This window comes from Balaenoptera acutorostrata, chromosome 11 (assembly GCF_949987535.1).
Source record: "Balaenoptera acutorostrata chromosome 11, mBalAcu1.1, whole genome shotgun sequence".
NCBI classification, from domain to species: domain Eukaryota; kingdom Metazoa; phylum Chordata; class Mammalia; order Artiodactyla; family Balaenopteridae; genus Balaenoptera; species Balaenoptera acutorostrata.
This window is the reverse complement of record NC_080074.1, coordinates 89,982,881-90,007,885: the sequence shown is the minus strand read 5'-3', so window position 1 is coordinate 90,007,885 and position 25,005 is coordinate 89,982,881. Positions and strand designations below refer to the sequence as shown.

General features: G+C 34.0%; 1 protein-coding gene across 1 annotated transcript in view; it reads left to right on the top strand.

Annotated features, from left to right (window-relative positions):
- PDE3A (phosphodiesterase 3A) overlaps positions 1–25,005 on the top strand; it is a 300,529-nt gene that overhangs the window by 178,262 nt on the left and 97,262 nt on the right. The window contains exon 2 of the mRNA XM_007198637.2: positions 4,690–4,740. Coding sequence (XP_007198699.2) covers positions 4,690–4,740 — 51 coding nt within the window. The remainder of the gene's footprint in view (positions 1–4,689; positions 4,741–25,005) is intronic.

Here is a 25,005-nt window from a genome sequence, read left to right as displayed (position 1 = left end):
GCCAAGAAGGTATTTTTTATAGAAGGTGAGAGACAAACATTTTTTTCTTCCTGAATTAAGCCATGTACTCTTTATCAACCAGAACATATTTGAATTTCCTATTTATTATTCATTTTTTAGTTTCAATTTCTCTCTCTTTCTCTGTTTTACATTTCAATTGATCATAAAATCAGAAGCATTCCTCCTCCAAAAAGAGTATCATGTCGTGTTAATAAACTTTTTGTCTCTTTTCCCAGAATGGCCTGGGTATCATGCTGCTGTTCACTTATCTTGAAAGTGTAGTCCATTGAAATGACTTCAGTTGCAAAAAGAAAAAAATGATTCCACAAATTCTACTTCTGTTCCTCATTGGACATCTGCAACTTAACACTAATCCTACCTGTGGACTCAAAGGATGTTTCAAGTTCCTCACTGATATAACATCAACATCAGTTTGCACTTAATTCTGTACTTCATTGACTTATTATGCAAGCTCTCCTCTTTACTATTTATTATAACTGACCAATTTTTTTCATTTGTCCTAATCGTTAGTTAAGAGAGTAGGGCTAGGGAGGTATCTCTGTACTTCTAAAACATTTAGCTCTGTGGTTCTGCTTTAATAGGAATACTTACCAGCAGCCAAATGCTTCATTTTAATTTAAATAATCTGTAACATTAAATAAGTCAGGCAGTTTATCATACTATGGGTAGTTTTTTTAAAAGGCTACTGAAAACATGATGCTTATTTTAGTCCTGCATCCATGATCTGAGGACAGTGCTCTTATGACAGTAAAATAAATTCTGTGTGTGTAAATAGGGTAAAATTTCAAATGCTGTCATGTACTAATATGAAGCTGATACTCACTCCCCTTTCTGTGCCAGGTATGCAATAATCATGGGAACAAGTAGAGTCCTGACACCCTATCCAGCCCTCCTCGCCTTTCTCTGCATTTAAAAAACAAATGCGAGAAAATACTGTAACAAACCCCGTATAGCCAACACTGAAGTAATGTTAAATTTTGGCTCAGATATTTTAAATGAAAAGTATCAATAGATACTTTTTTAATGATAAAGCCCTTGTGTGATTTCCTCAAGTCCAAAGGGAATACAATCTTTGTTGATTTCCTTTACCTTTCTTCTTATTGAATAGAGAACATTCCAGTATCTTATTCATCGTTTCAGAGTTTTTTTATTTTTTGGATATTTCACAGAGCATGTAGATTTATGTAACTTTTTATTACCTAGAAAAAAGTAGCAGCAGTATCATTTTAAAATACATTTTGAAATATTACCACATGCTTTGTCAACTCAGACTTTCAAATATATTATAATAATGGTATTAAATAGATAATATAAATATATAATGATACAGTAGAATAGAATTCCTTTAGCCTAAATCTCTCTCATTAGTCTATTGTATACTGCAAGGAAATAACTCTCTCTGATACGTAACACATTTGGCAAATTTACTATTTTAAAGTTTAAAATAAGAGGTTGGAGAGTGAAACTTTTGGAGGTTTGTAAGTTCTGGTTTGTAAATTATCAAATTCTCTTCTGTAGTAAGTGATGACCCAAATTAGTCTGCATTTTGAATGTTTTTGTTCTTTGACTAAAAATTGTCTTTAAGATAGTTAATGGCAGAGGGCAGTGAATCCCGTGTTTTTCTTATCTTAGTTCTGATCTTGGAGAAATGTTATGTTCTTGACTTAGTATCTGTCATCATCAGATATTCCCCCTTAAATTCATATAGGTGGATGACAATTCGTGTTTCTGATGTATTTACCTCTTTTAATTGTGATACTCATGCGTGGTAGAATTTACCAAGTTACCCTGTTGCGTTTAAATTCACTAGCAAGAGGGTAATAGTCATAACAGCCTTTTATAACCTATTTTCTTGAGAAGATTTAGCTAAAATAGTGAGAGAGAGGAGAAGGTAAGCTTTCTGCTTAAAAATCATTTTTATTTATCAGTCTAGTACTCAAGTTATTAATGAAAGATATTCCCAAAGTCTCAATAGGACAATGGTTGAAATTGTCAAGAATTGTTTTGATAGTTCTAGTGAATAATTACTTAAACATCCTTAATTTATATGTTTCTGAATCAGACTATTTCATTGGTTGATTAGTATTTAATCTTATTATAATTAACTTTAAATTAGTATTAATGAATATTTACTAGCAGATGTATTGCCAATAAATCTACAAATTTAAAAAATTAAAGCATTAAAGAAATATCCACTAAGCATTCAATTTATGTGATGATTATCTGGGCTAATTTACCCAAAATTGCATGCTAGCCAAACTATAATTAAATCATTGTAATACTTCTAAGGCTTGTAATAATCGACTGTCTTATTAAAAATGAGTAATTTAAAATGACATAGTTGTATTTTTCACTTATTATACCATGAGCATTTCTCATGTAATTTTTTAAAAGGCTCTGAAGGTCAATTTTTTTTTAAACATCTTTATTGGAGTATAATTGCTTTACAATGGTGTGTTAGTTTCTGCTGTATAACCCAGTGAATCAGCTATACGTATACATATATCCCCATATCCCCTCCCTCTTGCATCTCCCTCCCACCCTCCCTATCCCACCCCTCTAGGTGGACACAATTTCTAATTGCTATATTATATTCTTTTCTATACTATCATTTATTGAATAGTTACCCTTTTGTTGGATAACACAGTGATTAGCACATTATAACTACTAGATTCTTATGATTTTATTTACTGGTCAAAGTGTATGAATTTTTAGTAGTATGTAATATGTATTAAAGTTGACATACATGGTACATGTCTATATTTATAAGTGTTATATATATATGCATATATATCTCAATATATATATTTGCTATATGCTAGCAATATATGTGTATACTTATCTCCCTAAATCCTAACCTAATATTCTACATTATCAATTTGCTAAAAAATAGGCAACAGTAGTTTTTTGTTATTGTTTATACTTTCTTTCACTTCCAACAAAGTCAGTTGTTTCCCGTAAACCTCTTGACTTGATATTTATTGTGTAAATTGTCCTTATCCTTTCTTCCAGTTATCTATTAGAGTTGTGTTTATTTCAAGTTTGTAGAGTTCTTAGTGTACTGAAGATATTATTCTCTACCTACCATTTACTGCAGATATTTTGCCAATTTGACATTTGTGCAGACATTTGAAGATTTCATGTAGCCTGATAAATTCATCTGTGTTTTTTTTTTTAATTTGGAAAATCTTTATATATTCCAAAGTAGTTTAAGTATTCGTCTTGATTTTATTCTACTTTATACTTATAGTTTGATCTTTTAAAAATTTAACTCTTTTTATCTATATAGAAGTTATGTATATTGTAAGGTTCAGCTCCAATTTTTTCTTTCTTTTTTCATTTGTTGAATAATTCATCAAATACCCATTGAATTTTATATTTTCTTTTTTACCTTTTGTTACTACATGTACTTGAATTTATTTCAGAACTGTCCACCACATTTCATTTATTTGTATTTTGAGTCTTAAATCATTATCCTATAATTTGAGTTAAATTTTATAATACACTTCAATAACCACTAGGGCATTTTCATCTCTTCTAATATTTTGGTTCTTAGAAGTTCATTCTCTCAGATAAAATTTAAGTGCTTGTGTTTTTCAATTTTTTTCTTAAAAAAAATACAAACAGCTTCTGATTGAAATTGAGTTAAACCCGTAAATTTATTTGGGTAAAAATGAACACAATAATTTTATTGAATTCACTCTTCTTAACCAGGAGCATTGTATGTTTATCAGTAAAGTTTTACCATTTTCTGTGTGTGGTTATCAAACATTTCTTAATAATGTTCAAAAGTATATTATTTTTTGTTGCTATTGTGATCAGTTTCTTTGTTTTTTGCTATAGCTACTGAAGAGTCACTGCTGTTGTACAGAAAAGTTAATGTATAGAAGTATGTTCTATAGATGTCTTGTTAGCATGCTAGCTTCTTAGTGGTAAGGAGTTCTTCCATTGGTACACATGACTAGTGAGTGTACTGGACAGAGAAATGGAATTTTATTCCTCTCAGTTGGTATCTTGCATTTTCTTAATGCTCTTCAAGTTAAGTGTTATTTTCAATAAATAAATATTGTGCTTTGAAGCAAAGTAGCTCAGGACTATTACAACTATGGGAATAACTTGATAATGTTTTGTAGTCTCTGTTTTTATGAAAATTTACATTTCGTGACTTTGGGGGCATATTTCACAGTAAATAATTTTGCTCCTTCAAACTCTCATATTTTTGTGATATTATCAAAACAGAATTTAAAATGATTGAAATATTTTGGACTTCTGGTTCTTGTCATTCTTGACAGTAGACCAAGCTACACTAGTAGATTTCTGTAGCATATTTTCTTAATAAACTAGAAGCTTAATGGTAAGAAAATAAAGCTTAACGTGGTTTAACATTGATCTAGAATGTTCCTGACAACCATAAAGCTGTACATTAGCAGACTCATTTTGTCACACAGTGATATTAAAATATCTTCACAACAACTAGTAGTTGAACTATTAGCTATCAAACCAGAAGTGTATTACTTCAGGTATGTTAATTTACTCATGAGGTCAATATAATACCCTACTATTAAAACATAGATTTCAAAAGCCTCATTATTCTTTAAAAGAGTAGAAATAGTTGCCATGTAAAATAAGTATCATTTAATTTACTGTCATTATTATATTATCTTACAGCTCATGGGGCATTCAGAATGGGACCACAAACGAGGGCCAAGAGGATCGCAGGTAGGTTTCTTTTCCTTTCCTTTTTTGCATTTTGTTTCTTAACACTTTGAGCCATGAGTTTTCTAAAACTCATGAAATAATAATAATGAGAGAGAGGAAGAGACAAAAGAATCATGCCATTTGTTTTTATTTAAGTTAGCTGTAATTAAAGTCAGGTTTCAAATCCCAAAGGCAGATGCCAGTATATTCCTCTGAAGAGCTTTCTGGTATCCCAGACTGGCTGTGTTTATATGAATGTAGATTTTATATTCATCTTGTCTCTGCAGAATACAGTTTGATCAGCAACCTACTCTCTTGATTTTATTTCCTTCCTTTGAAAATTTTCCTATGTATTTTTTTCTTCTCTCTACCTTCCTGGTTTTGGTTAAATATTTTGAAATATAATGAGAGTAAACCCTGAACTAATTACAGAGATTTGTCTCTAAATGAACTGTCTTCATCTTAGGGAAATAGAAAGATGAAAGGACCTATTATTTTGGAAAAGAAACAAATTATAAAACTTTCTATATTACCAGACTGTTCTCATTGTCTTACTTTATGTCTTAGGCAAGGAGAAAAGCTTCCATGACGCATTTATGCTTTTTAATGACCTAATTAGACAATGTGGATTTGTTTTGCTTTCATAATTACTTCGCCTGACAGAATAAAGGCGGAGTTTTACACTAAGAAAATTTTCTCTCCTCCTAGGGTATTTAGTGGAGAAATGTAAAAGTCATTTCTCCCTTAGCAGCCTGTGCTTACCTGACTGTAAACATGCTAAATAAAAAATTAAGTGGGTGGAACATTTTAATCTTTGCTGCTCACATGTTTTATTTGCCACTAAAAAATATGGTTAAGAGAGAGTTTACTGTGCGATACTGTATATGAAAGATCATTGTGAAATGTGAGCGTCTCCCAAGTGTTTTACCAAGCTGACATGACCTGTGCTGTCATTAAGATTGCATGGACAACAGTTTCATTTCGGTCACTAGGAAAATACAAACAAGTTAGTCAGTTGTTTTTAGTGGAGAGTTTAATAGCTGTGGTTTTATTTTTGTCCATTATCAATTTGATTAGTAGATAATGTAAACCAGTCCAATTAAATTAGGATTATCCAAAAGGATTTATGCCTCATTATCCCTCACTGTCACCTCCTTGTCTCCATTTTCTCTGGCAACTCTCCCTCTGTACACATTTACTATTTTAAATCAGAATTTTCGGCAAGATTGGCAATGAAATGATGAAATTAATGCATGATGGATGCTTTGTAATTCTAGACCAATCAAAAGTAAAGATGAACACCAGTAAGAAACTCTGTGATTTCTGATTATTGCCACCAAAGACATTTTGACTTAGAACACACCAAGCAACTTGATGAGGACATGTCCTTTCAAAGTAATGTAGTGTTAGTTTTTAAAATTTGTTGAAAAAATATATAATATACTCGCCATATAACCTATTTGGATATAATTTATCTTCAAGTTTGGATTGGTCACTCTGTCATTATTAATTGAAATATAATGTCATAAAGGCACAGCGTTGTTTATGTTAACTTTAAACGTAAAAAATTCCAGAATGAAAACTTTTAGAATTCCAGCTATTGCACATAGCTAGAAAACTTCAGAATTCCACATACACATGAAAAATATTTTCATAAATAAAGTTTGATTATATTTAGAAGCTTGAGATAATTCTGAAAAGCAAAGGCACTAGAAAGTTCTTGCATGAACTACCGTTATCAGCATCAAGGTCTTTCCTGAACCTCTCAACTAGCTAAATAAGCATTCGAAATGGGGTATACCTTTGTCTCACCCTTGACCCTCACTCTTGACCCTCAACTCAGATAAAAAAAAATTGTCAATGTCAAAAGCAAAAACACACACCAAAAAATAAAAACGATAACAATTACAACAGAATACTTTATTCTTTGGAAATTCCAGATAAGTCAATTAAGCACAAAAGTAGTAACCTCTTATCTAATTCTGATTCCCCACTGCGGGGGTGGGGGTGGGGGTGGGGATGGGGTGGGGAAGACAGTATATTTATGTTTTAGATGATTGATCCCTTCTTATCTTGCTACCATTTCCTTGGACAATATGTCTAAAGCCTTTCGGCCATTTGAAAGGAATTTCAGACAAACTGCATTTGAACACAGATCTCTAAATATTTTACGACTACCACAAAGCCTTACTCAAATCCCATCTCAATTTAGTTTAATTGAAGACAGGTTTTTAAGCACTTACTATGTGGATAGCACTGTGGTAGGTCTCACTGAAGAAAAACTGAGTGACAAGTTTACTGCATTGCAAGAGCTTACAAGGTATGGTTGGAAATAGAGCAATACTTGAGTAGGTAATTTGCATATAAGGCAGAGTGGTAGATGTAAAATTAAGTATATAAACAAAGTGTGATAAGAGTTTAGGTGGGACAGAGTATTTATTTATGCCTAGTGGAACTGGGAAATTTGGTGGTATCTGAGGTGAGCCTTCAAGGTTGGGTAGTAAGGTTTCAGAAGTGCAAAGAGGGAAAGGGAAAAGCTTGAGGAAGTCTGAACTGGTAAAGTGTGGGATTGTTTGGATTTCTGTGAATTTTCTTTATAACTGCTTTATAAACACTTACTGCCTAGGGACTGTTGCAGGAACTACTGTGAAAGAATGATCCAGGGAATGTCATTCTTTATTGATCAGGTATGAGGAGGAAGTAAGGAGGGTTAAGAATTTGTAATCCAGTACTTCAGTATTATGCTAATGAAACAAAGTCAGAGAAAGACAAATGCTGCATGTTTTCACTTATATGTTGGACTTAAAAAACAAAACAAATGAACATATATAACAAAACAGAAACAATTTCAAAGATACAGAAAACAAATTAGTGGTCTCCAGAGGGGAGGGTGGAAGAGAGATGGGAGAAACAGGTGAAGGGGACTAAGAGGTCCCAGCTACCAGTTATAAAAAAAATAAGTCATAGGGATGTAATGCACAGCAAAGGGAATATAGTCAATGATATTATAATAACTTCGTATAGTGCATAATCTATAAAAATATCAAATCACTATGTTTTACACCTGAAATTAAGATATTTTAAGTCAAATATACATCAATTTTTTTGGAAAAAAAAAAAAAAAAGAAGAAGAATGAGCCCCAGTAACACAGGCCAATTCACAGGGAAGATGATGAGTTTAGTGTTAGAAGTGTTAAGAGAGAAGTGAAGATGACAATTCCAAAAGGGAATTTCAGACAAATACTTGAGGTGCCATTCTGCGCTCTGTAGCCAGATGAAAGCAGAAGATGTCAGGGAATGCCAATCATTCGTGTGATAATCAAACTACATTAGGCAGTAGATTCCAGAAGAAGGATATTAAAAGAGAAAAACAGAAGAAAGGCTCATTCTTGAGGGAGACTCAGTGTAAGGGCTGGGAGGAGCCTGGGGAGGGAGTTAAAGCATGTACATGGGCTCACTAGAGACCAGAGGAAGAAGTAAGGCAGAACCCAAAGTAGTGAGTATACTGTCAAGTTACACTCAGAAGAAGGCTGAGACCACAACCAAAGTTTCAAGAAAACAAAAAAAGGAGGAAATGCTTTTGGATGTAGTGATGAGTGGGGCATTAGTGAACTCTGAGAATGCACTTTTGGTCAAGAAGAGGTGGAAAGCAGAATACAGAAATTAAGAAGAGAATTAGTGTGAGATAGTGGAAAGGTCTCTTGGAGGAGTTTTGTTTTAAAAGAAAAGTAGAATTAAGAAAGAGGTGACAGGGCTTCCCTGGTGGCGCAGTGGTTGAGAGTCTGCCTGCCAATGCAGGGAACACGGGTTCGGGCCCTGGTCTGGGAGGATCCCACATGCCGCGGAGCGAATAGGCTCGTGAGCCACAATTACTGAGCCTGCGCGTCTGGAGCCTGTGCTCCGCAACAAGAGAGGCCGCGATAGTGAGAGGCCCGCGCACCGCGATGAAGAGTGGCCCCCGCTTGCTGCAACTGGAGAAAGCCCTCGCACAGAAACAAGGACCCAACACAGCCAAAAATAAATAAATAAAATAAAAAAATTAAAAAAAAAGAAAGAGGTGACAAACAACAAGTTCCTACTGTATAGTTCAGGGAACTATATTCAGTATCCTATGATAAACCATAATAGAAAAGAATATAAAAAAGAATGTGTGTGTATACATATATATATATAAAACTGAATCACTTTGCTGTACAGCAGAAATTAACACAACATTGTAAATCAACTATACTTCAATAAAAAAAGAGAAAGAGGTGGCAACAGAAGTGAGGAAAATTTATTTTTATGCTAAGGTGGGATGTATGTCTTAATAACTATTAATGGCAAAGAAAGAGAATCAGTAGAGAGAAGAAAACACTGAAAATTCTCAATAGTGACCTATTTAAGGACTGAGAAAATAGTGTAGTCCAGGGAAGGGAATGCAATTTCTCCCAGTGTGGTCCTTTGGGCTGGTCCCTTTGACACCTGTTTATGTGTTTTCCTCACACTCCACCAGTTCCCACCCTAGACTCCGCCATTCACCCTAGTTCAGAAAAACTGACCATGTTTTCAAATGAACTACTGGATAGATCCACCAAAAAGCACAAATGAAGAAGTTTTGGAAAGAAAGTAGGCACATCTATACCAGAAAAGGAGAGAAGAAATAGGGACAGATAGCACAAAAGTGAAAGAAATACTTTGAGCCTAATGACTTCCGTTTTCTTGCTAGAGAAAGGGTACATAAACTTGGGGATATTATAGTGGAAAACCTTGAATGGTAGAAAATATATGGAGTACATTTGTTTTAGATTTCCAAAAACGGGACTGACTTGAGGTGTGAACATACCTGGTAGAAAGCAGTGGGCTATGACAGATGTTAGTGGGTAGCCTGCAAGACAAAGTTTAACGTATTTTACTTTAATGCAAAAAACACCAATATATGTCAGGAACTGTTTTTAGCCTTCGAGGAGTCAAAAATTGAACTAAATGACTTTGGTCTTCAGGACGGAAGTATATAGTTTTACCGAAAGGCAGCCTTAACTCAGAGGATAAAAATGATCAGCTCATATTGAGGGCATTCGTCATTAACAGGATAGAGTTAAACTTCTCCTGGCTTTCCTCCTACATGCTTGCTAAATAAAAGATTTTCTCAAATTTGATGTCATCTTCCAAAATTATATGTGCATTATCACAGATGATAAGGTGTACCTTTCATATCAAATACTTATATAGAAAAATACGTATCTTACTTCAAGTAAATTCCAACACTTAATTGCATGTAACTCTTCAAACTCAGTAAGAATTTAATTAAAATTGATTTATTTACTCTTTACTCAATAATTCTGTGACATAATTTGTCAGCTCACAGCTTTCAGGCTGATATTTTCTTCTTTGTTTTTTTTTTTTTTAAAGTATGTGGTCTCAAATAGTAGATCATCCAAATTAAGGAAGATGCTAAATGATAAATAAACTTCCAGCAGCAGGCAGAACTCTTTTCTCTGGCAGCATTTCCAGTAATACCAAACGAAGTCAGGGGATAAAATTCTCAAAGGCAATTATGTTTTTTGCTTTTTCTTTCCTCTAAATTCTTGAAGAAAAGTTTTTCAGTGGGAAGTTAAGAGAAACAATAGAAAATTGCTCTCCTTTGAAAGCTTAAAAGTAGTAGAAGGGCATTGAAGGAGCCAATAATTTACTTATCACTTAGCTAAGGGTCTGTGGGAAAAGATTACTTTAATTTGTGAATTTGCGAACTTCCTAACACTTTAACGTGCTAGGAACCAGCAGGCCCATATTTATCAATAGTTAGAGACTAGCCAGTTCTTTAGTATTTAGTATATTATTGATATACTAAACTATTTATCACTAGAGACTAGCAGATTCTGTAGTCATTTAGTGTGTGTGTGTGTGTGTATATTAACATATATATTAATGTATATATACTACCAGCCAAGTTTTATCAATTACACTTAAGACCACTTATTGAAGAAACAGCTTACATGTGCTCTATCTAGTCTTCAAATAATTTAGGTATTTTTTTAGACAATGAAATTCTGGTTTGTATGTTTCTAAGTCATTAGAGTATTGTATTACAATACAAGAAATTAACTTAATGTTCTGGTGGGAAAAAAGGTAATAGATGGCACTAGGCTATTGGTATGCTTAAAATGAAATGAAAATGAAAATATAACACGTTAAAATTTATGGGATGTAGCAAAACCAGTTCTAAGAGGGAAGTTAATAGAGATAAATGCCTAACTCAAGAAACAGGAATAGTCTCAATCTAACTTTACATGTCAAAGAACTAGGAAAAGAAGAAAAAACGAAGACCCAAGTTAGTAGAAGGAAAAGATGATAAAGAATAGACAGAAATAAATGAAATAGAGACTAAAAAAAGCAATAGAAAAGATCAATGAAACTAAGATCTGGTTCTTTGAAAAGATAAAATTGACAAACCTTTAGCTAGGCTCACCAAGAAAAAAAGAGAGAGGACTCAAATTGATAAAAATCAGAAATGAAAGAGGAGATGTTACAACCAATACCACAGAAACACAAAGGATCATAAGAGACTACTATCAATAATTATATGCCAACAAATTGGGCAACTTAGAAGAAATGGATAAATTCCTAGAAACATACAATCTACCAAGACTGAATCATGAAGAAACAGAAAATCTGAACAGATCAATAATAAGTAAAGGGATTGAATATGTAATTAAAAACCTTCCAACAAAGAAAAGACCAGGACCAGAAGGTTTCACTGGTGAATTCTACTAAATATTAGCACTAATTACCACCAATCCTTCTCAGACTCTTCCAAAAAATGTAAAAGGTGGGAACACTTCTGAACTCATTTTATAAGGCCGCCATTACCTTGATACCAAAACCAGACAAGGACACTACAAGAAAAGGAAGTTAAAAGTCAATATCCCTGATGAACATAGGTGCAACAATCCTCAACAGAATATTAGTAAACTGAATTCAACAATACATTAAAATGATCATACACCATGATCGAGTGGGATTTATTCCAGAAAAGCAACGATGGTTCAAATCTGCAAATCAGTCAGTGTGACACACCACATTAACAAAATAAAGGATAGGAATCTTATGGTCATCTCAATAAATGCAGAAAAGAACTTGACAAAATTCAACATCCATTTATGATGAAAACTCTCAACAATATGGGTATAGAGGGAACGTGTCTTAACATACTAAAGGCCGTATATGACAAGCTCACAGTGGACATTGTACTGTGTCAGCTTTTCCTCTAAGAACAGGAACATGACAAGGATGCCCACTCTCTCCACTTTTATTCAACATAGTACTGAAAGTTCTAGCCAGAACAATTAGGCAAAAAAAAAAAGAAAGAAAGAAAGAAAGAAAGAAACAGAAGGCATCCAAATTGGAAAGTAAGAAGTAAAACTATCACTATGTGCAGATGACATGATATCAGTTATAGAAAACCCTAAAGACCCCATCAAAAAACTGTTATAACTAAGAAACAAACCCATTAAATTTGCAGAGTATAAAACCAATACACAAAAAGCTGTTGTGTTTCTTTACACTAATAATGAAGTGTCAGAAAAAGAAATAAAGAAAACAATCCCATTTACAATTGCATCAAAAAGAATAAAATACCTAAGAATACATTTAACCAAGGAGGTGAAAGAACTGAATATTAAAAATAACAAGACATTAATGAAAGAAATTGAAGAGGACACAAAGAAATGAAAGGTATTCTGTGCCCATGGATTGGAAGAATTAATATTGTTAAAATGTCCATAATACCCAAAAGCAATCTACAGATTCAATGCAATCCCAATCAAAATTCCAATGGTATTTTTCAGAGGATAGAACAAACATTCCTAAAATTTGTATGGAACTATGAAAGACTCCAAATAGCCAAGCAATCTTGAGAAAGAAGAATAAAGCTTGAGACATCACACTCCCTGATTTCAAACTATATTACAAAGATAAAGTAATCAAAACACTATGGTATTATCATAAAAACAGACATATAGATCAATGGAACACAGTAGAGAGCCCAGAAATAAACCCACACTCATATTTATGACAAAGGAGCTAGGAATATACAAAGAGAACAGGACAGTCTCCCCAATAAACGGTGTTGGGAAAGATTGGACCACAGCATGCAAACACATAAAACTGGACCACTATCTTACACAATATACAAACATTAACGTAAAGTGGATTAAAGACTTGAACATAAGACCTGAAACCATAAAACTCTAGAGGAAAAGATAAGTGGTAACCTTCTCGACATAGGTTGTGGTAATGATTTTTTTACTCTGTCACCAAAAGCAAAAGCAACAAAAGCAAAAATAAACAAGCAGAACTATATCAAACGAAAAAGCTTCTCCACAGCAAAGGAAACCAAAAACAAAATGAAAAGTCAACCTACTGAATAGGGGAAGATTTTTGCAAATCACATATCTAATAAGGGGCTAGCATCCAAAATATATAAAGAGCTTATACAGCTCAATAGCAAGACAAAAACAATTTGATTTAAAAATGGGTAGAAGATTTGAATAGACATTTTTCCAAAGAAGACAGACAGATGGCCAGCAGGTACGTGAAAAGATGCTCAACATCATTAATCATCAGGCAAATGCAAATCAAAACCACAATGAGTTATCTCCTCGTACCTGTTAGAATGACTTATCAAAAAGACAACAAATATCAAGTGTTGGTGAGGATGTGGAAAAAGGAAACCCTTGTGCACTGTTGGTGGGAATGTAAATTAGTACAACCACTATGGAAGACAGTGGTTTTCCATAAATTAAAAATAGAACCACCATATGATCCAGCAATTTCCACTTACGGGTATTTATTCAAAGAAAATGAAAACACTAACTGAGAAAGATACATACACCCCCATGTTCATTGCAGCATCGTTTTCAATAGCCAAGATATGGAAACAACCTAAGTGTCCATCAGTGGATGAATGGATAAAGAAGATGTGGTATATATACACAGTGGAATATTATTCAGCCATAAAAAAGAATGAAATCTCGCCATTTGTGACAACTTAGATGGACCTTGAAGGCATTACACTAAGTGAAATAAGGCAGGCACAGAAAGACAAATACCATATGATCTCTCTTATATGTGGAATCTAAAAAAAAAAAATAAAAAGCTCATAGATACAGAGAACAGACTGATGGCTGCAAGGGGTGGGGAGTGTGAGAAATGGATGAACTGTTTTAATTTTTTTTAGTTTAAATATATTGAATACAATTTTAAAATCTATTTTTAAAAATTTTTATTTATTTATTTTATTTTGGGCTGCATTGGGTCTTCGTTGCTGCGCGTGGGCTTTCTCTAGTTGCAGTGAGCAGGGGCTACTCTTGGTTGCAGTGCACAGGCTTCTCATTGTGGTGCCTTCTCTTGTTGCAGAGCATGGGCTCTGGCGCACAGGCTTCAGTAGTTGTGGCACGCGGGCTCAGTAGTTGTGGCTCTCGGGCTCTAGAGTGCAGGCTCAGTCGTTGTGGCACACGGGCTTAGTTGCTCTGCAGCATGTGAGATCTTCCCAGACCAGTGCTCAAACCCGTGTCCCTGCATTGGGAGGCGGATTCCTAACCACTGTGCCGCCAGGGAAGTCCCGAATACAATTTTTAAAAAATAATTTTAAAAATTAAAAATGATCTGTGTCCTCTTTAGTAGCATGGCTTTAATTATCTACCACATGCTAGAAGCTCCAAACTATAAAACTTCTAGAATAAGCAGCATCTATCTACATCAGTTAGCTCTTGCGGGATTATAGTCAGTCTCAAGGATGAATTTCGATTGGAAGTTATTATCAGTCAGTATCTTGTCTACTTGGGTATTCAAGAGAATGGATCTGTTCATAATAGCTACTAAAGTTCATGAACCTAAACATTTGCCTCCTAGTGCTCTAATTTGGTAACAGATCAATTCTTTCTAGGTTAAATCATTTGTTTTTGATAAAAGAGAGTGTGAGAGTAATTTAAATGCCTTCCAGGCATACCTGGAATAATGCTATATAAATTTATTAAAGTTAACTCCATGTAATACATTTTAGAAAGACTGTCATCCAGATTTCCCCATAATTTATTCCAAGGGATTAATGTGAGCAGGTTGGGAGTTCATTATTACGTCACCCAAATGCCTAATGTGTTACCGAGGATAATTCATGCCCTAGATGAAGCTGGCTGCCCATGTTACTTTTTCTGCAAAGAGAGTGTTTTTTAATTTGCATTTCCATCTCCTTTTTCACTTTTCCATATATTAATCTACTAACTGTTGCCACTGGTTTAGAAATTGTTCCAATGATAATTTCATTTTTTGTCAACCCTCCAAGGAAAGTTTTTTGTCTTTTGTTTTTATTGTCATGTTGTGAAATTTGTTTGAATTTTGTTTATGTGGACAGGGCCCCACACCAAATATTTGCCTGGGCCCTATACATGTTAGGACTGGCCTTGTCCTCACGTACGTTAGTGGCAGGAAAGGACCTGCTTGTTTAGTACTTATTGAATGACCCTCTTATCTTGAAGACTGGACATCGTTCACATGACATGTGCACTGCGTTATGCTTGTTTCTGTTAAATCAGAAATTGCTGGTACATTATATGAAATAAAACAAAGATGAGTATTTCACACCCATCTTGTCCATTAAACCCTCCTCTAGATGTTTTAAATTTTACCCTTTAGTTACCCTTCCCTTCATTCTGTGAAATTGCTTTGGTCTAGTTATAGTTTAGTGTTATGTCTTTAATTTGCATTGAGAAACTTTACAAGGCACAGTCTTAGAAAGTTTGTCCTGGTAGGGATAATTTTGGAAACGTCCACAACATCCATGGTGTCAAAAGGACGCAGAGACATTTTTCTTTGTTTTTGTTCAGAGAAAGGAAAATGGTGTTTCTCTTTAACTAGTCAACCCAGTAGTTTATTACTTCTTCAGCATCTCTGGTCTCTCCCCAGTAGATGCCAGTGGCAGACTCCCCGCCCTCTAGTTGTGATAAGGAAAAATGCTTCCAGACCTTGTCAAGTGTTCCTTGGGAGGCAAAATTGCTTCTGGTTGAGAACTAGTATTGAGATTATGGCATAATCTCTTCGCCATGCATATCGAAGAGAATAAATAGATATTTACTGATTCGTTTCAACATGACATATAGGAAAATGGGAAGACGCTTCTTCAAGTATATATGCTTTCAAGCTTTCAGGTTCCTTTTTTAAAATTAAAGTATAGTTGATTTACAATGGGGTGTTAATTACTGCTGTACAGCAAAGTGATTCAGTTACATATATATATATATATATATATATATATATATATATATATATATACACATTCTTTTTTAAATATTCTTTTCCATTATGGTTTATCATAGGATATTGAATATAGTTCTCTGTGCTAGACAGTAGGACCTTGTTGTTTATCCATTCTGTATACAAAAGCTTACATCTGCTAACCCCAGCCTCCCCAGGTTCCATCTTTAAGTCTAACAAATAGCAATTTAAAAAATCATAGTCATTTCATTGTGAAGTATTACTCACAGTAGAATCATGTCCTAGAAAACTAGGAGGAAGAAAATGCACTCTTTCCACACTTAAGCATTCAAGTGTCAGGGGAGCAGCCTGAGAGGGTGTGGCTCTGTCCAGGCAGTGGTTGTGCAGAGCATATGTTTCTGGTGAACAGATGGATGACCTTGAGTAAGTCACTCTTTATTAAAGCCTTGGTCTCTCTAAAAGGACATCAGTGAACAGGAATCAAACAAGTCCACAGAAATAAAAGGGAAAATTGCCACTGGCATTTATGCTTTTTCCTCCCATGTTTATAGATTAGTAGACATGTTGTTTAATACTTATTGAATGACCCTCTTATCTTGGGAACCGTGGACATCATTCATCCGACATGTGCACTGCCTTATGCTTGTTTTTGCCAAATCAGAACCTTCTGGTACATTATATGAAACAAAACAAAGAAATGAAGTAAGCAGCTGTAGATGACAGCTATTTATCTGCAGGAGCTGTAAACAGCTTAAGCAACAATCAAATTTACTGAATTATGAAATCATACTTTGAAGGAAGTAAGTATAATAATACCTGACACTTTAAGCTACAGATAGTTTCTGACCATTTTTGCATTTTCCGCTGTTATTATGTTCTGTATTTTTTTTTCAGATATCTTGGTGTAAACATTTAGAAAACTCATTAATTAATGCAAGTATTTTTGCTTGTGAGTTCCTATAAAGTAAATACAGACTTTTTGGAAACTGACTTGCAGCTGTAACGTTTTGCCTTCCACTTGGCTGGAATAACAGAAGAAAGATAGCGAGCTTGAGAACTGTCCATTTTATGTTTGAATTGAAGTACCTGACAGAGGGAAATAATTTTATTTCATGCTGGGGGATTTTATGCAATCTCTGACGTAGAGTAAGATCTTATTCTTTATTAATTGTGAAAACATACTTTAAAAGGGAAGTTTAGGGGGGTGGAGTTTTAAAATTTTACTCTACTTCTTAGATAAAACTGATGAAAAAAGATAGTGCTGAATATCATTAGATTTTCATAGGAGACAAAAACCTAAGACGAGGTTATATTTGACTAAAGCAAACCATCAGGTAGAGCAGGAAGTGAAGGTGAGGTGAGGAAGGTCATAAAAAAGAAGCTTCTTGTCATGTTTGATTTTCCAGATCATAGGGGGCGGTTTTGTTTGTTTTATTTTGTTTTTGCTTTTGTGGTGATGCCTTATGTAATGACCAATTCCTGGAAAACTCGAGTGTTACAAGTTCAAGTTTGTTCTTATTGGAAATCTGCAGGTTATCAAACTTGAATCAAAATAATTTCCTTGATGAATTTTGTGGCATGATGGTTAAATACTTCTGGTGACAGTTCACACTTGGATTTCTACAACTATTTCCATTTTAGAATTTTGTAACAGTATTCTTTTCTTTTCAAGTCTTTTTAACCCCCAAACTACAGATAGTTGTTTACACTGTGTCTGTGATACACAATTAAAAGAGCAATTAGAAAAAAAGTTGAGGAGGGAAAAAAAAAAAGAGGAGATTGTGGGTGAGACAAACGGAGTAGAAATTTCAAAAGTAAACCAATGTGAAATAAATAAATAAAATTAAAAGAAAAAAAGTAAACCAATGTGATCAGTCAGAAAGTTAAAGAAGTACAAACAGATGTAAAAGCTCTAGTTCTCAAAGGATTGCGAGCAGAGAAATGGAAAGAAGTTGTCTATCAAAGATGATACAAAGAGACCCAAGGGAAACAGGGTTAGTAAATAGAGCAAAGACCATTTCATAAAGCAAGATAAGGACGTGACGTTGCAGCCGTGTTAAGAAGGTCAGAAACATACATGAAAGTCCTTCGATTTTGAACATCATGATTTGGGAGGTTGACAGTTCTCTGGTTCTTGAAAAACGTGACAGTATGATGCATGTTTATTGCATTTTTAGGCCTTTGTATGACTTTTTAAAATAAATATTCCAGTGTACCAAGTACGCTTGTGAAATCTAATCCTAGGACAATTTTGTTTTCTTCTTGATAAGTGCTTTATGGATATTATTAGCCACTTTAAAACGATAACTAGTTCTAGCTAGAGTGAATTTCTGCCAAATACTAATAAGGAAAAATAGGAATATGAGTAATATCTCTGACATTCCAGTGTTTAAAGGAAATTCTGTTTTCACCATTTTATGTGCTGGTGATCATGAAAATTTTAATTGGTAGATGCAGTATAGGAAGTGAACAATTTTCCCAGAATGAACAGTGTATTATACATACTATGTGCTTAGTTAGAACATATGAGATGCTGTGTTACATTAAATATCAAATAGTCGACGCCTTTCTCTCTTTTTGTATTATAAATTATTTCAAACATGCAGCAAAATACAGTGAACAATGTACAAAAACTATATTCTCATGCATTTAAATCTATAATGTAATTTAAAGACGATATTAATATTATTTCTTTTTTCAAGCTTGCACTGAATTAGTAACAGTCTGCATTGTAATAATAAGAAAGAAAAAAAAAGGAACAAATGCTTTTTAAGGAAATTTCAGTTTGGTATGATTATTTATCATGTGAAGTTAAAATGATGCATTTTACTCTCCTGTCTTTTTCCATAAACAAAAGCCACGGTGCCAAAACCGAAACATAAGAACTAGTAAAATTATATATTTTTCTTCTTTTTGAACAGAAATAGCAATGCCAAGTTCAGTTTGTTCCATTGGTTTTAAGCCAAATAAATGGCAAAAAATAGTGAAAAGCCTGGTCAGATCATGTGTCGTAAGTTTCTATTAAAGTCCTTATATAAATTTCAGATCTCTGTTCTGCCTGAGACATGATCACTCCTGCATTTAAAAAGTCTAGGGGGAGGGGAGAGAGGAGCCACCATGGCCTTGAACTCTATATTTGATTCAAAAATTCTAATTGATAGATGATTGCTTAGAAATATTTTTATAATACTTTTTCATAATGTATACAGTTTTTTTTCTCATTAACAGATACGTGTTTAGATAAATTCACTTCATAGTATTTGACCATGTGGGAATTTACAGAATATGGAAAAAATTAGTTTAGATATGGGAAAGAATTAGAGAATATGAAAAGAAATATGGGCAAGATTAGTTTTTCAAGGAGGCAAGCAAGAGGCATTTTGTTTGTTTTTCAGAGTACATTGATAAATATGTAATCAAGTCATATCTACTTTAATATCATTTGGAACAAGCTGGTATATGACCACTATATTATTTAATATGTATGCAAAAATATGTTAGCATAAATACCTAAGTGTAGTCATAAGCATGCCCTGTATTAAAAATAAAATCATTATCTCTTTGGTGAGATTAAGAAAAGAATACAATAAATTTTATGAACATTAAATATTCTATTCCAAATAGATTTGCTTTCGTAACCAGACTTAACATTTTTTAAAATCATGTTTTAGAAAATCACCCCTGTAATGGGTCACCAGATCAACTTCTTAAAATTAACTTCATGTGTAAAAACTATAAAATTGGAAACTGATGTTATTTTCTATTGCTACAATGTCTTCTAACAGTGTTACTTTCTATAGATTTTATATAAAGATTTAATGGTTATTTTAGCAGCTTAAAAGGTAAAGATGTCTATATTTTTATTTTAAAAGTTTAATCATTTATGTGGGAGTTAGGGTTACAGATGGTGTATTCATCTTTTCTTTTTTTCATATATGACAAAAGTGCTGTCATATTTCCATATACAGTAGAATAGTTTTGGCAGAGTAGAATCAAAGAATAAAATAAGAACATTAAAACCTCCTAAGGCAACACCTTATCTTCAGATTTTTTTCAACGATTAATATAGGCTAAAGGATGCATTTACATTTTGGCGTTAAAAAACGGGATATGTAGCTAATGTGTGAAAGACAAAATAAGGGTATAGAATGTATTCTCATTAAACTCCAGTTAGAATACTAAATTAATGAGATTAAACTGAAGAGGAGGAAATGCAATTTTACACATAAAATTTTAATTAAATTCCAGTATGGAAAGTGCCTGCATATTTGTTTATAAACAAATGAAGAAAAAGGCTTAAAGATTTGGGTTGATTTCAAGCGCAACATTGTAAGGCTTTTCTAACAGCAAGTGCAACCTTGGGCTTCATTAGCAACGGTAGTTTTGGCAGACAGAGCAGGATTAATTCAACAAAATCTATACTGGCCAGATGACACCTGCGGTGTTGCTTTCAATTCTGAACGCCAGATTTCAAGAGGGGTATTGAAAGCTGATGCACTCACACAGAAGGATCAGAATATTTAGAAACAGTGTGGGAGAAAAGGTGTATTTTCTCAAATCACCAAAAGTGATGGATATAGAAGGAAGTGTGAGTTCTTTTTTTTCTTCTCTTTTTAGTCCTATAAGATACTATTTGAACAAATGGATAGAGCACAAGTGATTTTGTTTGAATCAAGATTTTGATTGAATACAAGAAAGAAATACAAATTTCAGCCAATTCAAATTGATTTAGAAATAAGGTAATTGTTTTCCTGAATATGAAGTCGTTTAAATAATTGTTACATAGAACAGTTTCTATTAGAGTAGATGAACGAACTTCATATGGTGGGTTTCCTGTTTGTTTCTGAACAGTGATGAATAGTCCAGAGATGCTGAAATCCCAGTCTCCTAAATTAGTGTGCCTCAGAAAAGAATCCTATAATTATGCTCTTCATTTGATGGAAATTTCCAAACCTAGGCGTACCATAAGTTTTAAACTCAGGTCTGGACTGTATTCTGTAGAGTCGAGTCGTCACTTCCACTTGGGGGAGCAATTTTAAAGCAGTTTCTCCCTTGGATTAGTAATATCCATTCAGTATCACCTAGAGAGTTTATGAGAGATTCTGTTTGACAAGTTTTAGATGAACCTAGGAAATCTTCCTCTTAGGAAGTTTCTCAGGTGATATGAAGAGTGCCCATATTATTATACCATTGACTTAAAGGAGTTGGAATGAATGGTGAGTGGATTTCAGTGCCTAAAATAATCTCCTTTGTCTCACGCCTGCCTGAAATTTGAGAATTAGAGCCAAATTTCTCTGCTACTCCTTGCTTGTTCATCTATAGATTGTGGGAGCTTACAGTTTTCTAAAATTGATATTGGCCATTTATTGGTATGAATGAAGCATAATGAGAAGAATGTTTGATGATATTATAAGGGGAAAGAAATGATGGTACTGGAGTTGAAAGACAGGGGGTTAATACTGAGGATTGATACTGGTTTCTCTTCTGGCATCAGGGCAGTAAGTTACACAACTACAAGGAGAGTCATTCACAGTGCAGTCTACATGAGTGATGCCCCCTGGGGGTGTGCAGTGTACAGCATGCACAGCTGCACTCGTGACCCTATTTAGCCCTTTAAATCTACTTCTACACTCATCACAGAATGATTATTCTAAGACCTAAACTTGATTGTGTCACCCGATTAACTCTCAGGAAAAGGCCACAAAGTCTGTTATTTTTTGACTTTTAGCTCTCTCCTAACATCTTCCTTCTCTCTCCAAAATAGATCACATTTCCTGTACCTTGGATGGCGTCGTGTTATTCCACCTTTCTGTACTTTTACAAGCATGTTTTCTCTGTCTGTAATTTAAATACCTTTTCTTAATCTTGTTAAATCCCTCTTCAATACAGTTGAAACGTTGAGTACCAACCCTTATTTAAGCATTAACTATGCTCCCATAATACATTTTCATCTGTCATGTATTTATCATAGAACTTAGAAAACTATGCAGAATTTCCCTCCAGACTCAAACTTCTCATATTCAGGAACTATGCCTTGTTTGAATCTTCCACAGTGACTGCCACTCAGAAGTTGTTTAAGAAATGCTGAATCAATGAATGAGTGAATGAGGTGTACAGCGTAAAATCAGAGCACACAGAACTTTCATTTAACCTACTTCAAAGTTTGGCTGTGCTGTGGCCTTGCTTTAATCTGGGGATAACTGGCGTTCCAATCAGTATTCAGGAAAGTGTATTTTTGAAGAAATGCGAATTGTTCTAACAGAGGCTGAACTTTAAAAAGATATCTTATTACTGATTATACATGGTGATGAGACTTACCAAATTGTAGCGCTACTACTGTAACAAGGTCTGAATAACCTTTTTGTTCTATAAAGATTTTCAACAGGAGTTATTAATTAGAGAAGGAGAATTGAAATGCCTTTAAAAACAAGAAACCTAGAAAGTAATGGAAATCAAGTCTATGATAAACTTGCTTAACTTACTTCTTAAGCATTTTGTTAGGTTAATTTTAATGTTAATTTTGAACAAAAATATGACCTGGGATGAAAAAAACTTTACAGACAAAGTTCTAGAATGATTTTTATGGAGTTACAAAATTATCTTAGAAAGTTAAACAGCATATTTTATTAGCTTAGAACATTTCACTAAACTCCCAAATAAAACCCAATCTTTCCACCCAAAAATAAATGATTCAAGTGTTGTGAAACTTTATCTTTATCTAGTACTAAATCTACATTTATCTAAAGATTAATAATGTCCTTCTTTCTGCATTTTCCCCTATTTTCCTTCTGCATCGATTGCATACTTGGAGTTCTTAAGGTTCTTTGTTAAAATTTATGGAGGAACATAGAAATATATAATACTCTATCACATAGCACGGAATAATAAATATCTTTTGAAAGAATAACTACTTGAGCAGACAAGTCATTTATATATAAGATATGCAAGTGATTTTAGTGTTTCAGACAAAACTATTTACCATCATGGCTGCTAAACTCCAGTTCTGTAGTTTAAGTGTGTATTCGTGCTTTACTTAGAAGTATCTTTGTAAAATGCATGAAATACAAAATTCAGAAATGTCAATATTTAATATCTCCCCCTCACCCCCGATGTTATATTGATTGGTACTAATCAGTCATTACCAGTCAAAATGTCGATCCTGCATCTCTTCCAAACTTGGGTTTCGGTTCATCTTAGGCTAATGTGCTGAGCTGGAGATTCCTTGTGCCTTTTCTTTTCATTGACTTTGTTGGTAATTTTTCCCTATGCGATAAGTAATTTCTCATTGCTTGCTGTTACAAAAGATAAAAGATTTGAAATAACATATTTAAAACATATCTTGAGTTAAGCATGGCAAAAAGAATCTAACATTCATTGAATGTATCTTTTTGCCACATCTTGTGCTAGGTACTTTATCCACATAATTTATTTTAATCTCCAAAACGATTCTAGACGGCCAATAATAATTATTCAGCTCAGGTTTTGAGCACCTGCTCTGTGTGGCTACTGTGTTAGTGGTGAAGCTGTTTTCTGGATGGATTTTGCCCCTCAGGAAGCTTGTATTCTAGAATTCTGGATCACATTACACATTTCTAAATGACGAGATAGACAAAACAGTGTATATGATTTGCCAAATGTCAGAGCTAGAAAGAGTCAAGGTTGTATTTCATCCCACATCTGTGTGGCTCTAGAGGGCTACTTTTGACTCTACTGGGCTACAGTACCTCTCACCAAGATATATTTAAGATCTGATTTGTCATGAGGCCATCAAAACACTACCAGGTAAGGTAGAAAGTGAGTTCTTTTTATACCAATACTAGTTACCGTCATTTAAAACAGATAAACTCATTTTTATTTAAGGAATTATGAAACCTGAATTTTCATTAGAACCATAAGCGCTGTATTGTGATGGAGGTTATAAATTTAGAGTCTCAGAAATATTTAAATAACGGAAAGGTCAACCTTTGAGTGGTGGGTTTTCCAAACAGCCTTATAAATGTGCAGGAAATAAACATTTCAGAATTGCTTTTCTGACAAAAAATTGTGGTTTCAGCCAACTGAAATATGCCACTGCATTTTCTGCTGCCAAGCCTGCCTTCCATAAATTAGATTTATTTTGTACAGTGCACGAAGTAATACTCCAAACCTGTACAATGCTCTAACCTTTCCACTTTACCTTGTATGCAGCAGGATTGTTAAGGAGGTTAGTTTATTTATGATGGATTAGAAACTATTTCTGAATATGAACTCTGGAAGACCTCTATAAGGGCTACAACCTCTAATTTAACCAACAGCAGCCCACGGAGGTGTATACCTCGTCTTCTGAAAGCTGCACATCTGTCAAAGCAAAGGTTATAATTCAATTTGCTTGGAATTTCATGGAACTACAAACTTCAGAGTGTAGTCCTGCAGAATTCCACCCTAACTGGCATGATGGAAAGGTTGGTGTGGTGGTTAATAGAGTGATCTTTGACATCATAAAGATCCCAATGCCACCATTAAACACATGACGCTGTAATGTGATATTTAACCACTAGCAGTCATGATTTTCTAATCTGGAAAATGAGATAATATCTAATTTGTAGGGTTGTTCTGTGGCTGCAATACATTGTAAAGGCATTGAATCAAAAGAGTATCTGGAATAAATATGCTTATTTAAATGGTAGCTTGAAACACCATTATCATCATTTGCTACCATCACTACCTCCACCTCCACCTCCACCACCTGTTAATCACTCTACGTGGCGTGAAGGACCCAGGCCTTCTCTCTCACCTGATCCCCTAGAATACAGACTACTCATTTTCCCTTGGGAAACAACTTACACAGTCACCTATGTCAAAATATTCCGATTACGTTAATTGGTAGCATTGTCTTTCCCTGTCCTTTCCCAATGAGAGGAAGATATCTCTCAGTCATCTTTTGGCAAAGAGAGATGATGCTACTTTATGAACTATTCCACTGAAGAGATGATTAGCTTGAGTTTACCATTACACAGATCTCTTTGATAGACGAGAAATGGCATAATAACCCAGCTC